Here is a 12,571-nt window from a genome sequence, read left to right on the forward strand (position 1 = left end):
AGAATGACTGTGCATGAATGGAATGACTGGATGTTCAAGAAGGCTTGAGCTGCAGTAACAGCCTCAGCTTCTGCTGATCTGGATTCATCTGCCTTGATGATGCCATTGCTCTGTTCTGCAAAGATCCCTGCACCTGGAAGTGCTTACCTTGGCTGCTTCTGCACTCTCATTAGCAAAGAGACTCCAGTGAAATGAAGCACAAAAGAACAGAAGTGCGTGTTTTCAGGTACCAGTCACAAAGAGAGTAACCCCTGGATGGCCAAGGTGTAACAAGAGAACAGCACAAAACACTGGACAGAGGAACCTCCCTTTCACTGATACCTTTGCCCCTACGCTTCTGCCAATGCAGGGAGCAAGGGCAAATGAGATGCTGGGATAAGACGAAAGTAATAACAGGTGCCAAAAAGCTGTCACACAGGATCAGACTAAAAAGCATTTTGTTTCCTTTTCTGGCTGTGGCAATAACCAGGAGTAAGGAAAGGAACAGAATGAGATACATGTGTATCCTGCACAGTTTGAGCTTTCACTACCATTTACCCTCCCCGCTGAATGGACCGGCAACTTTCTGAGCTGCCAGCCAAGCCCAAACTGTGGTGGTTGATCATCATTCTGGAATTTGTCTGCTTTCAATTTCTCTAGCCCACCTTCAAAGATATTTGTTGTCTGTCTTGACAACCACTGTGGGAATGTACCATATGCTCATTATTTCTTTTTGTTTAAGCCTTCAATGCGTTCCTGTCAGTGTTGTCTGGCTTTAGCTGTCTCCTGCACTTAGTGCTATGTCAGTCTTCAAAAGGAGAAAAGGAGATAACAGACCGTCCATGTCACACCTGCAGTGTGCATTAGGTTGTGATAAGGGGTTTTGTGCTTGCTGTTGCCAACCTCCAGAGCTTCCACAAAGGACACCAGGGCAGAAATGAGGTTTTGAGGAAAACAGCACAGAATTACAAAGAAAATTATCACCTTTCATGGCTAGTATTTGGAGGGGGAGCATTTGGATCAGGGGCCCCAAAGAGCAGTGTCTACTTCACAAATAATTAACAGCTACACCTGGGGTGTCAAGCTTTCCTCTGCTGCTCCCCTCACAACCCACTGGGACAGATCTCTGCTTTACTACTCACAACCAATATTTTCTAAGTAAACAATTCTGACCAGTTATCTTCTTCAAACATGTCTCATCTGACCTGAAGAAGCAGGAGTTAGAGGTTTGCAAGCCCTTCCAGCCAAAGTGAGCGGGGACCCCAGGGCAGTGAAAATGTCAACAGTGGCCAGGACAAGAGATTATCTTGTCCTGTGTGGGGAGAACAGCCAGGATTTGAGAGCAATGTTTCTGCCATCCAAATCTAAGCCTCTTTAAAGGTGCAGGAGAAGAGACATTGCATTTGTGTCTGCAAACCTCCCTAACAATCCAAACTCCCCTCTTTTGCTTGCACGCTTGAGAGTCCTAGCAATCTCATGAGAAGGACACCGTCATCCCCACAGGATCAAACACAGTATTTTCCATGGGGAAGCCTGTTTGGAACACTGCCTCCTACATCATGGTGCCCTAATGTAACTAAATGTACAATTCAAATGACATTTGGTCTTGTTGATGGCAAAAAAAAGAGATTATTTTAACTTTCTAGGGGAATTACTGCATTCATTTTGGATAAGAGCTTCAAAGAAAACATACTGCCAACAATGAAGTGAGCTTGCCATCCAGAAGAAATTAGATACAAATCTCAGATCCATGCCAGGATTTCATCTATGCTTTTCTTCAACAGAAAGCAAAGGACATTTATTTTTTATTCACGTGCTTGTCTCCACAACTTCAGAGCTTTGTTCATTAGGAAGCTGGGCTGTACTTAACAAATAGAGGGGAGCCAGCAGTTGCCATGGGCACTGCTTAGCTCTGGTGTTACTTGCAGGCACAAACTATTGTACTGCCCAGGGAAAGGTTATCCATCTCTAGAAGTCTCACAGCACATAAGGTGAGAACTCTGCCTTATTGCTGTGGCTGAAAGAATGACTAACAAATAACTATTACTATGGTAATGATATTATAGCTGGTGGTTCTTTAGCAAAGTCTCTGAGTAATAGAAGAACTGTAGGGATGAGTTTTTATTGCTACTTGTTAGCTGTGCATGGAGAAAGAAAATTGCCTTAGGAAAATTCTGAGACTTTTCTGAGAGCTGTTTCATAGCAGCTCTCACTTGCCTTTCTTTCTCATAAATGCACACAGTGTGAACTGTGAAAACAACATAGATTATGTCAACTAGTTTGTTTTCCTAGACTAGACTGACACTGTAAGTTTTTATTGCTTTAGCAGGAAAGAGAATTTCAAGCAGAAAAAAATAAATCTAATAATCTATTCAGAGAAGCCATAAGCCACCATTATCCAGTAGTATCACTGAGACGCCTCTATAATGCATAATCCATAACAGTAAGAGTGATGCCAGACTGCACTTTCCTGAATGAAATGAGAATGAACCATAAACACTCACATGAATCTTTGGGGGGATATCTCATTACTGCAGGAGATAATGGCCAATATTGCATGCAATTTTCTGGTTTTAAATTATAGTAAACTGTCAGTAAGAGCCTAATACTAATAAGAAACCATTCCTTTGCCAGAAGGATTGCTCCTTGTAGTTTATCCCGTGTTCCCCGCAGTATATGTTTTCTATTACATTTCTGTTGAAGCTGAAAAACAATATGTGATTGCATGCTGTATTGTTATAATTTGAGCCCCTGGGTACTGTGTTAGTGATGAGATTTTCTTTAAGCACTACTCTTTTATAGCTCTTTCAAAAAGATTATCTGCCTCCAATTTCCCCAGAGAATTTTAATTATTAAGAGTGCAGCTTCTACCAAATGCTGTTGATTCAAGCAGTCAATTGAATCACAACAAAGGTGTTAAAGAGGTAGCATGGTGTGAGTGCAGTAAGATACAGTTTTAAATTTTTTTTTTCCTCTCACACTGAATTTGCCCATGATCTTGGACAAATCTTTGAACTGCCTTCTTTCTAGGGTATGCTAAGACATGTTTATAGAATCTCAGAATGATCATCAAGGTTGAAAGAGACATTCAGATGATCCAGTCCACGTGTCCACCCAGCACTGCCACTGTAACACCTAACCCACATCGCCCAGAGCCAGAGGCCTCATCAACACCCCAGGGATGGTGACCCCACCATCTCCCTGGGCAGCCTGTTTCAATGCCTTAACACATTAACACTGATTTATTATCTTTTCTAATATGTAATCTGAATCTCCCCAGTTTCATCTTAAGGCCATTCCCTCTCGCTCTCTCACTGCAGGCCCGGTAGAAGAGACCGGTCCCACATGGCCACAGCCTCCTTTCAGGGGCTTGTAGAGAGCCATGAGGAGCCCCCTGAGCCTCCTCCTCTTGGAGGTTTCGTTTCCCCCTTGAGGGAAGAAGCCTTTCCTTGATTTTTTTCCTCAGTCTTAACCTTCACCCACCAACCTGACTAAACTGTACTGAGACACCCTCCAGCCTTCTCTCTGGGCTGCCACTAATCTGTGGGACCGGCACTCGCCGATCGCAGAGACCTTTCCCACGCTGGCCAGCCCAGAGCTCCGGGAGGGTTGGGCGGAGGGCGGCGCTGAGGGCCGTGCCCGCCCTCCCGGGCCGGCGGTGCGGAAGCGCAGGCGGCCGGGGCTGCGTCCCCGCCGGACCCCGGGGGGCGGAGCGAGAGCCCGGGCACGGCGGCATCCTCCGGCGCGGCCATCGCCGGGCTGCTCCATGGAGAAGCGGGGCCCGGTGCTGCACATCGTGGTGGTGGGCTTCCACCACAAGAAGGGCTGCCAGGTGAGGGGGTGCGGGTGTCCCTCGCCTCTCCGCTCCGCTCCTGCTTCCTGCCGGCCCTCCCGCGGTCCCCTCCCCCGCGCCGAGCGGCGCCTGCCCGGCTGCGGGAGCCGCCGCCGGAGGGGCGCGTCCCGCGGGGCCGGGGGGCTTCGCTCTGCTCAGGGGGCGGTGAAGGACGGGCTGGGAGCCGGCGAGGCCCCGCTTGGCCGCGGCCTCCCCCGGCCGGGGGATGCCTGGCTGGGCCGTGACTCGGCTCGCCCCGGGCAGTTCGTGGTCATGGAGCTGCCTCCATTCCCGCCCCGCCTCGGCGCTCCGCCGGCAGCGAGGCGGAGCTCCGAGAGTGAGGGGCACCGTGGCACCGTGTCTGTTTCCAGTCGGGCGTGCTTGATGCGTTCAGGCAGAGAATCCTGAGGAAAAGACTCCAAATGGTGTTCTAATCTACCTTCCTCTATCCCTGCCGGCCCATCACTGAGTGCTCAGGTATATCTTGTACCAAACAGCCCCAGGGTAATAAGCCTGTCCTGGATTTAAGTTTCCTTTGCCTGTCTCTTCCCTGCTTTCATAGATGCCTGACTGCTTCATGTGGCCTGTAAGGTAGAAGGATTTTATGTCATGTATTTCATAGCTTTGTGTTGTGGTTGTTTTAAAATTTTTTTAACCCTTGAAGCAGGAGATGTGATTGCCCAGCTGGGCTGCCCACACAGTTGCTTTGCTATGACAAGAGCAGATAGACATAATGTTGGATTTCCAGTGAATCTTCTTCCGTAGCGAGTTCTTGGCATTTATAAAAATTGCCAAGACATAATCAATGTGATGGCTGTTGTTTCACAAGGGTTGATCTGACATAAACACATTCCACACAAGGTAGCTGAGAATTAAATTATTGCTTCAACAAAAAAATCCAATCACAATTCCTCAGAGGCTAAGGTGCAATAACTCAATTTCTGAACAATGTGCATGGTTTTCAAGTTAATCCTTTCTCCTCACGGTGTCTGGGTGCTGTTCACATGTGGATGTTCATGGGATCAGTTCCTGTGAAATGATTAGATCATCTGGGTTGTGAGGTTTGTGATAATTATCAGGCACTTTCTTGTCAAACACTGTTACAAGATGAGCCTTAGTTGGATACCTGTAGGAGGAAGAGCATATTTTTGCCCTCTCCTTGTTGTTGGCCTCTTGGAAAAGACCTAGGCTTTTGTTTCTTCTGTTCTTCTGGAGTGTGTATTAATTTTATTGCACATTAAGTGGTGTTGATGCAAGGAAAAAAAAGGAAAAAACCCAAACAACCCCCTAAACTATAAATTAGTAGCATTGTTTTTTTTTTTTTTATTGCCAGTAAAATGTTTATAGAAGTACATTTTGAAGTGTTGTCAAAAATTAGGTTGGAATACCTCTGAACTGAAGTTTCCTTTGTCTCAAGAAATGACCTGGAGAAGCTGGAGAGGAAGGCAGATTGGGAACGGGACAAGGTAGCTGAGTCACAGGGAGGAGAAGTGCAGGAATAAAGTGACAGCAGTAGAGCCACAACCAGGCTTGAATCTAATTTTAAATGTATCCTACTTCTGACTTGGCAGATTTTTTACTGAACTCTGGAGAACGTTTCCTGAAAGAGCTGGAGGTGAGGAGTGGCACAGCTATAGCCTAATGAGTTTGACATCAGTAGTATGCAAGACTCCAGGGAATTTGTGAAGGAAAGAATTAATAAACAACATGAAACTAAGTAGACTGGGTCCTATGTGCATTTGCTAAAGATAGATCATGCTTGACTGACCTGCATCTTTTGTAAGAATAAGTGATTGAATTCCTTTCTCTGTGAAAGAAATGGAGTAGCTCTGATCTGCTGGGAACTTGATAACAGATCACACTTATTCTTAAGGCAGAGATACAAGAGAATTAGTGCAAGAGCTGGTACTTGGGTAAAGAGTAGTATGAAGGAGAGGAAGCAGAAACAGATTTGAGTCAGAAGAGGAACCATTGGTTTGAAAGGTACTTGCAAGAAGTGTTTCTCAAGATTAAAAGTGGTGCTGGTATTGTTTACACCATAAAATTGAACTATGGTAAGCAAACTTGAGGAATCAGTATTTCAAAGGAAAACTGGAAAGTTGTGTAAGAGCTGGACAATAAGGAATATTGGATTGATAAAAATGGGGTGCCTTATGAAGTTGTGCAATGGGAATAAGTAATAACAGTATAAACTTGGGAATTGACACAAAGAAATGCCTGGAAGAGAAATAAGACCACATGTGATCAAGGCGAAGTCACCAAAGTAGTGTGATTTGAGGGCAAGAATGGCAATGTATGTAATCCTATTGTGTGATAATATGTTTATCAATGCTTGTAAATTCTGATCCACTTTTCAGAGAAAGGGATTTGAATTCTCTCTTCCAGAACTGGATGAGATGGTCCCTGGGCAGTCTGTATTAAAGGAGAATTAGAAGAGCTTCCCTAGCTGGGCTAACAAAGTGGATATGGAGGCTGTATTCACCTCTGTAGGTACGGGAACATTCTTCCCTTTTCCTTTCCTGCCTCTTCACAACTGGTGAGCAGAGGCAGTTGTGGTAAGCTGAAATGGGGAACTGAGGTGACCAAAAAAGCAAGCCTTGTTTTGGTGGGTTGCTTTTGAGGTAGTTGTTTCACAGGTTCTGTTTGCCAGATGCACAGCTGCAGAGGACAGACACAAGGACAGTGAAGGACCAGTGAGGGTGAATCACATCTTTTGACGTGCTGGCCACATTCCTTAGGATGCAGCCCAGGATGTGGTTGGTTCTCTGGGCTAGAATGTGCAAAGTGCACGTTGCTGGCTCATGTTGAGTTTTTGGTCAACCCTCACCCCCAAATCCTTCTCCACAGGGCTGCTCTCAATGACCTTTAAAGTATTGATAATGGCCTTTGAAGTGTTCATTGAAACACTGCCTTACATGTAGTTGCATTCCAAGAACTGTTGGAAAGTTAACAATGAGGAAGAGAAACCACAGGTTTAATCTAAATGAGTGTTGGCACAAGAACCAGTGGACAGGAACTGTCTGAGCATGTGCTGCAGACTGCATATCTGAGACTGTGAAGTGCAGAAAAGCAAGGAGCACTACAGCAGTGCTCAAATGGACATCACTCAGAGTGAACTTGGAAAGCTTAAGATGGAAAGATCACAGAGCTAGGCTGCCTAACAGAAATCCACCTGGTTTGCCTGAGAAGGCTCCTTTCAGTTTCTGTTCCCACCTCTTTTCTCTGTAGTATTGCTAGGAAATGCATGTGCAGTTAGGATTTCTATGGATTTCTTGATGCTAGGTTCTTTCATTAGCTGCCTTTGCTTCTGAAGCTTCATCACTTGAAATGTACAGCTCTTCCCTTTGGTTAACTTAAAGTGTGTATCATGTAAAGGCTTTGATGTGCCGTTTGGAAATGTATAGGAATATCTTTCACAGACTTGAAAAACAATCCATATGCATTTGTTTTTGAAAGAGAAGGAGAGTCATAGAATCTCCGTGCCTTTGGATTGGGAGTATGAGTGCCACAATTGTTCCTCATGCTCCTTTCAAGGGGTGACTGTTTAACTGGGGGTCATTTTTGCTGGAATGTAAGATACAAAGTGAAGTTTTTCTATGTGTACATTGTTAAGTCTGGAGATCCAGTTACCCAGGCAGTTGTTAAAAGTTTGGGAGTTGCCACTCACTGTTGGGAAGGCTTTCTGTTATCTGAAAAGGAAAGCACTATAAATTGTGAACACGTTGGGAGGAGTTTTCTCTAGCAAGTATAGAGTAAATGTTTGGAGAACCTGCAGACTTTTGTTTGTCTACATGAGCAGATTGCCATGCAGTTTCTTTGGAGTTACTGAGTTGAACTGTGAATCCAAGGAGATGTGCAAACAGTGCTGGTTGCTGTTTCTTTGCTAAGAATTAAGAGGTAGTTATGGCACTGTCCAGAGAATGGGAGGAGAAACTTGGCTGCAAACTGCTAGGTCCACCTAGTATTTGACACACTTTCAACAGGCCCATTAAGGAAGGGAATGGCAGTTGGCAGGAAGCAGGAATGGTGACAGGTTTCTTGGCTTTGTAAGTGCTGGCTGACTTATTATGGGAACCTTCCTCAGTGAGTCATTAAATAGTAAATGTCCCACAGTGGGCAGAACTCATGGGCAGTATGCATTCAGTCATGGTATTTTATGCATCTGAAATGAAATGACAAACATTAAAAATTCCTTTTTTATCCCTCTTTGCTATGGATAAGAGGAATGGCCTCAGAAAAAAGTAACAGCAAAACCAGTGCTTCATTGTATGTAGTTGCTCAAACTCTTGCCCATAAATGTGAAATACACAGTTTTGGTGTAGTAGGAGTTCTGCACACTTCTCAGGCTCTGTAGGACTCAAGGCACAAAAACATTGGGGCACAAAGTGACAATAAGGGAAGTCTGATGTGTTTTGGAGTACCTGTAGCTGTTCAGCTCATTGTCTACTGCAGCAGATTCTGTTCATCTGCTTCAGTGTAAAGCTTGGACTTCAGGACTGTTTGTACCTTTCTTCTGAAGTGGCTGAAAACAAATTCCTCAGTAGTTTTGGGGAACTGTAGTACTGAGTAATTAGTGATTTCAGAACAAAAAAGGGGAAAGATATTTTTCTGGAATCATGAAACACTTTCCCTCATTACAAGCGAGTGATAAAGCACCTGATTTGCCTTACAACACTAATTTTTGAAAGCATTAACTAGTGTGGAAAGTCCTTACTTACCTTGTAATAAAAGTCTTAAGCAAAAATGCAACTTGTACAGACCTTAACTAGAAAATACATGGAAAGACCTTTGATTTACAGTCATGGTAGAAGACTGAAAGTCCTGAGGTGCAGTTCTCCCGTTGTGATCACGTGTGCTGTAACCGTCACTTGAGCTCTGTCTCCAAGCTTTATTTACATGGAGAAGCAGAGAGGTAATAGTCTCTGAGGGTGTAGGAGGGCTTAAAACATCACGAGTACTCCAGAAATAATTAATTTTGAAGGCAGAGTTAAAATGAGAACTGATGTATTTGTAAAGGAGAGGATGGAAACATTTCAGCAAAGCTGGAAAAACCTGTGGGTAGGAGAGCTAGGCACAAGTCCCTGTAAACCCCCTGGCTGGTTGCTGAGAAAGGGCATGGTCCTTTTGCTGCTGCAGTGCCTGACCTGCCTTCTCCTGATGCTGCAAGGCTTCTGAGCTAATCACACCTGAGTGAATTCGGGCACTGTGTCACCAGCAGTGAGGCCACACAGAAACTCACTTTATTTGGGGCAAGGCCCACCTTCTCTGCACTTGCTCAACTGAGCAGTTGAGCACATCACTGCTGACCTTGTGCAGCAGGTGACCATTGTCTCACGTACTCTCTTAAGAGCTTAAAATTATTCCACTTTACTCTTGGCTGTCTTTAATATATGCACTTTTTACTGTGTTGTGGGAAAAAAAATTGGATTGTGAGTGGTGGGAAAATGAGGAAGTGCCATGTGTGTCCTGGAATGCTTGTGCTGCCGGTCGGTTTTGTTTGCCTGAGATCTTTGATCTGTGAAATAACGGCAGTGTATCCTGACCCACTTGTCTGTACTTGTGTGGAGAATGACATTTCAAACTCCCACAGACATGGCAAGGGATTACTGTAAATACCAAAAGGCAAATTTCCATGGAATCCTAAAGTTTGCTGTAAGGATCTTCAAGGTACTGAACTTCATAGCATAAATGTGATGCCTGCTTTCTCCAAAGAGTGTCTGAGTGCTTGTCTGTGTGAGACTGTTTTTGTGTGGACTGTGCTTGAAGAGCAGTCCCCCTCTCTTGCCTGACCAGAGGTTTTCTTCATGTCATGCAAAGGACACCTAAGATCAGGAATGAAACAGCTGATACCCAGTTTAAGAGAAGAGCCTGAATATAATACTTGAGAGGGGAGAATGTCCTTTAATTCTTCCTGAATTGTGTATGTGATCTTCATCATTTGAGAGCTTCAAATACTTGAGCTCTGGAAGGTGGTGCTTGTTGTGATCTGCAGAAATTGGCACCTGACATGGCCTGAGCAATCTGTGCACATGGCTTTTTTCCCAGGTGCCTGGGAAGGAGGTGTCTTTAAGCAGAAATGTTGGCAACTTAGGCTTGACTTTGGAGGATTGGGAGATGTCTAAATAATGAGCAAGGTCAGTTTGCACTTCTTATCAACTCTTGTGAACTGCCTGCGTTTCCAGGTCTGCTGCACTCTTGACTGTAGCATGTTTTTTTAAGAGGGAAATATTGAAGTTGTTCTCTTCCATAGATTCCATGGGTGGGAAGTTTCAGAGGAAAACTTTCCAGCCTGTCTTAGTCCCCGTTTTGTTTGCTGCCTTTCTTCTAAGACTCTGCTTTACTGGAAAATTATTTTTTTCCCTTCTTGATCTTTGTCACTCAAGTAGTTGCTGTGATTCTCTTAGATGTGCTTGATGCTCTTAAACATGCAAGTGAAGTGTATGCTTTCTTGTGTTTAAATTCCCTGTGTCTTTGTTTCAGGGGAGCACAGCATGCAGCTATTTTGCAGTAGGTCATCTTGTCCAGTGATTAAACAAGATCTTGTTAATGGAACAACAGAAACAAAAATAAGTTGAAAAGGAACTAAGCTGGAATCAAGCTGAATTGCTTTGTTCCTATTTCTATTGATGATAACCTATAAACATTAGCACAATTCCTTTGATTTTGTTCCCTGCTTTAATAATATTAAAACACTTTAAAGGACCATTATGAGCATGAAATCTTCTAATAAAGTTAATCATAGCATACATCCAATATCAAAGATTAGCCTTTTGTCTAAAATATGTGGATTTCATGCTCAACAGTTTGTAACTTTTAAAGAGGCTTTTAGCTTTTATTTGTAAGGCTACTCTAATTGGCATGGGGTGCTAATAATTTTAAATACACAATGAATTGCTGGTACACATGTACTTCTGTAAACAATAATGCAGATTCTGATCTCTTGTGGTGAGTTAATGATGAGTTCCATTTTTTGCATCCGCTTATGTAGTACTTGGTGTGCAATGTTCAAGAAAAACTTTGTGGTATGGTTGATTAGTTTGTTTCTTTATTTTGTTTCTTTGTCTAGTTTTTCAAAGAACATTTTACTTTGATAATCCTGCAGTCACTTCTGTGAAGTGCTGCCCGGGAAGTGAAGTATTCCATACTGAAGGAAGGATTCCATACTGGATATTTTTTCCATAGTTGCCCTGATGTGCAAGTTGAGAGAAGGTTCCTGAATACCCATTTGCAGTTATGTAATGCTTCCCATAGTCGCCATACTTAACTTCCATCTCATGATTTGCCTGTTCTTTGTATGTGTCATAACATCTGACTAGTTATTTAAATATCCTGTGCCAGGAATCTCAGCCTTTCTCTTGAATAAGTGAATGAATGCCAAGTCAATAAAGCATGTATTTCTGTACTTCTGCTGCACCTTTCATTTACCTTTTCCGAATGTTTTCAAACAGTGGCTTGTGCTCTTAGCACTAGAGGTGGCAATGTAATTTGCATACATATAGAATAGAGGGAAGTTCAAAGCTGTAAAATCACTGAACAGAGGTCACTCCAGCAGGAGTAAATTGGAACTTGCAGGTCTCCACTTTGTGTTCCCTGTCCTGATATCACCTGAATTCATGATCTGTGCCTGATTTTGGTAATCCATCTTATAGTTTGTATGAGGTGCTGAATTGATACCCCTATGCAGCATGCTGCTTCTGAAAGCAAAGAAAGCTGTGGGTACAAGATGTGAAAGCAAGTTCCTTGCTGCCCCAGCATGCTGAGGGGCAGGACATGGGGCTGGCTGCCTGCTTCCTTGGGGTCACTGAGAGCAGAGTAGTGGGTTCTGTGCTTCATTGTGTTACTGTGTTTGTGCACCTTCTCAGCCTCATGCGTGGCAGTGAACCAGATTTGCTGCCTCTCAGGAGTGATTCTGATGTTGAAACTTGTGAGGAAGGAGCAAATTGACTAAGAGCAGTTCTGGGCCCTTCAAATGTCCTGTAGCAAAGAGCCTGAATGCTTGTTGGCTCCTAAGGCCGAGTGATGGCTCGCTTGGACTGCATTGGTTCAGCAGTAGGTACTGGCTGTGTGACCCTCAATGGCAGTTTCTAAACCCATGAGTCCAAGTGCTTAGAAGTGTGCTGGCTGTCCTGGTCCTCACATTTTCCCAGGGGAAGGTGGATTCAGTGTAGCATTTGTCAACTTGTTGCCATCTCCTTGCTATTTGGAACCGCGGCGCAGCCGAGCTGAGGAAAGGCTGCATGCCTGAGTCTCGTGTGAGGTGTGGGTGCTGTCCCTGGAGAGGGGAAATGCCACAGTCCTTGTGCCTGGGTGTGCTCATCAAGAGCCAGTGGGCACCAAGATGGGCATTAAGAGCTGATCTGTGGGTGAGCAATTGGCTGCTGCTGACTCCAGTCTGCCCTGGCTGCTGGGCTGGACAGACATCTTTGTTAGGGGTAGAGATTGGGGTGCCCTCGCTTGTTGAATCAGGGACGCTGCTCTCTCTTGCCAGAATTCATCTTGTATGAGTTCTTGCTTTCTGTAATGTATAAATCTTGTCTTCATGGCACAGAATTCCCTAGCAAGTCCCCTTGGCTGGAATGGTTGCAGTAGTATTAAGTTCTTTTTCTGGGCAGAGTGTGTGTGTCTCTTTGAAGAGATTAATAAGAGCCAAATTTCCGAAGCACAGTATTGATATAGGGCTTGAACTCTATGACTATAGAAATAAAGTATTAAATAATTGGAAAGAGTGTTTAGAATGCATGCTAGCATGGCGTTAAAAAC

At 44.1% G+C, this 12,571-nt stretch overlaps 1 protein-coding gene across 1 annotated transcript in view; it reads left to right on the top strand.

The window, feature by feature from the left end:
- Positions 1 to 3,602: 3,602 nt before the first annotated feature.
- AVL9 (AVL9 cell migration associated) overlaps positions 3,603 to 12,571 on the top strand; it is a 47,752-nt gene continuing 38,783 nt past the window's right edge. Inside the window, exon 1 of the mRNA XM_005485854.4 lies at positions 3,603 to 3,811. Coding sequence (XP_005485911.2) covers positions 3,746 to 3,811 — 66 coding nt within the window. The 5' untranslated portion in view covers positions 3,603 to 3,745. The remainder of the gene's footprint in view (positions 3,812 to 12,571) is intronic.

This window comes from Zonotrichia albicollis, chromosome 1 (assembly GCF_047830755.1).
Source record: "Zonotrichia albicollis isolate bZonAlb1 chromosome 1, bZonAlb1.hap1, whole genome shotgun sequence".
NCBI classification, from domain to species: Eukaryota; Metazoa; Chordata; class Aves; order Passeriformes; family Passerellidae; genus Zonotrichia; species Zonotrichia albicollis.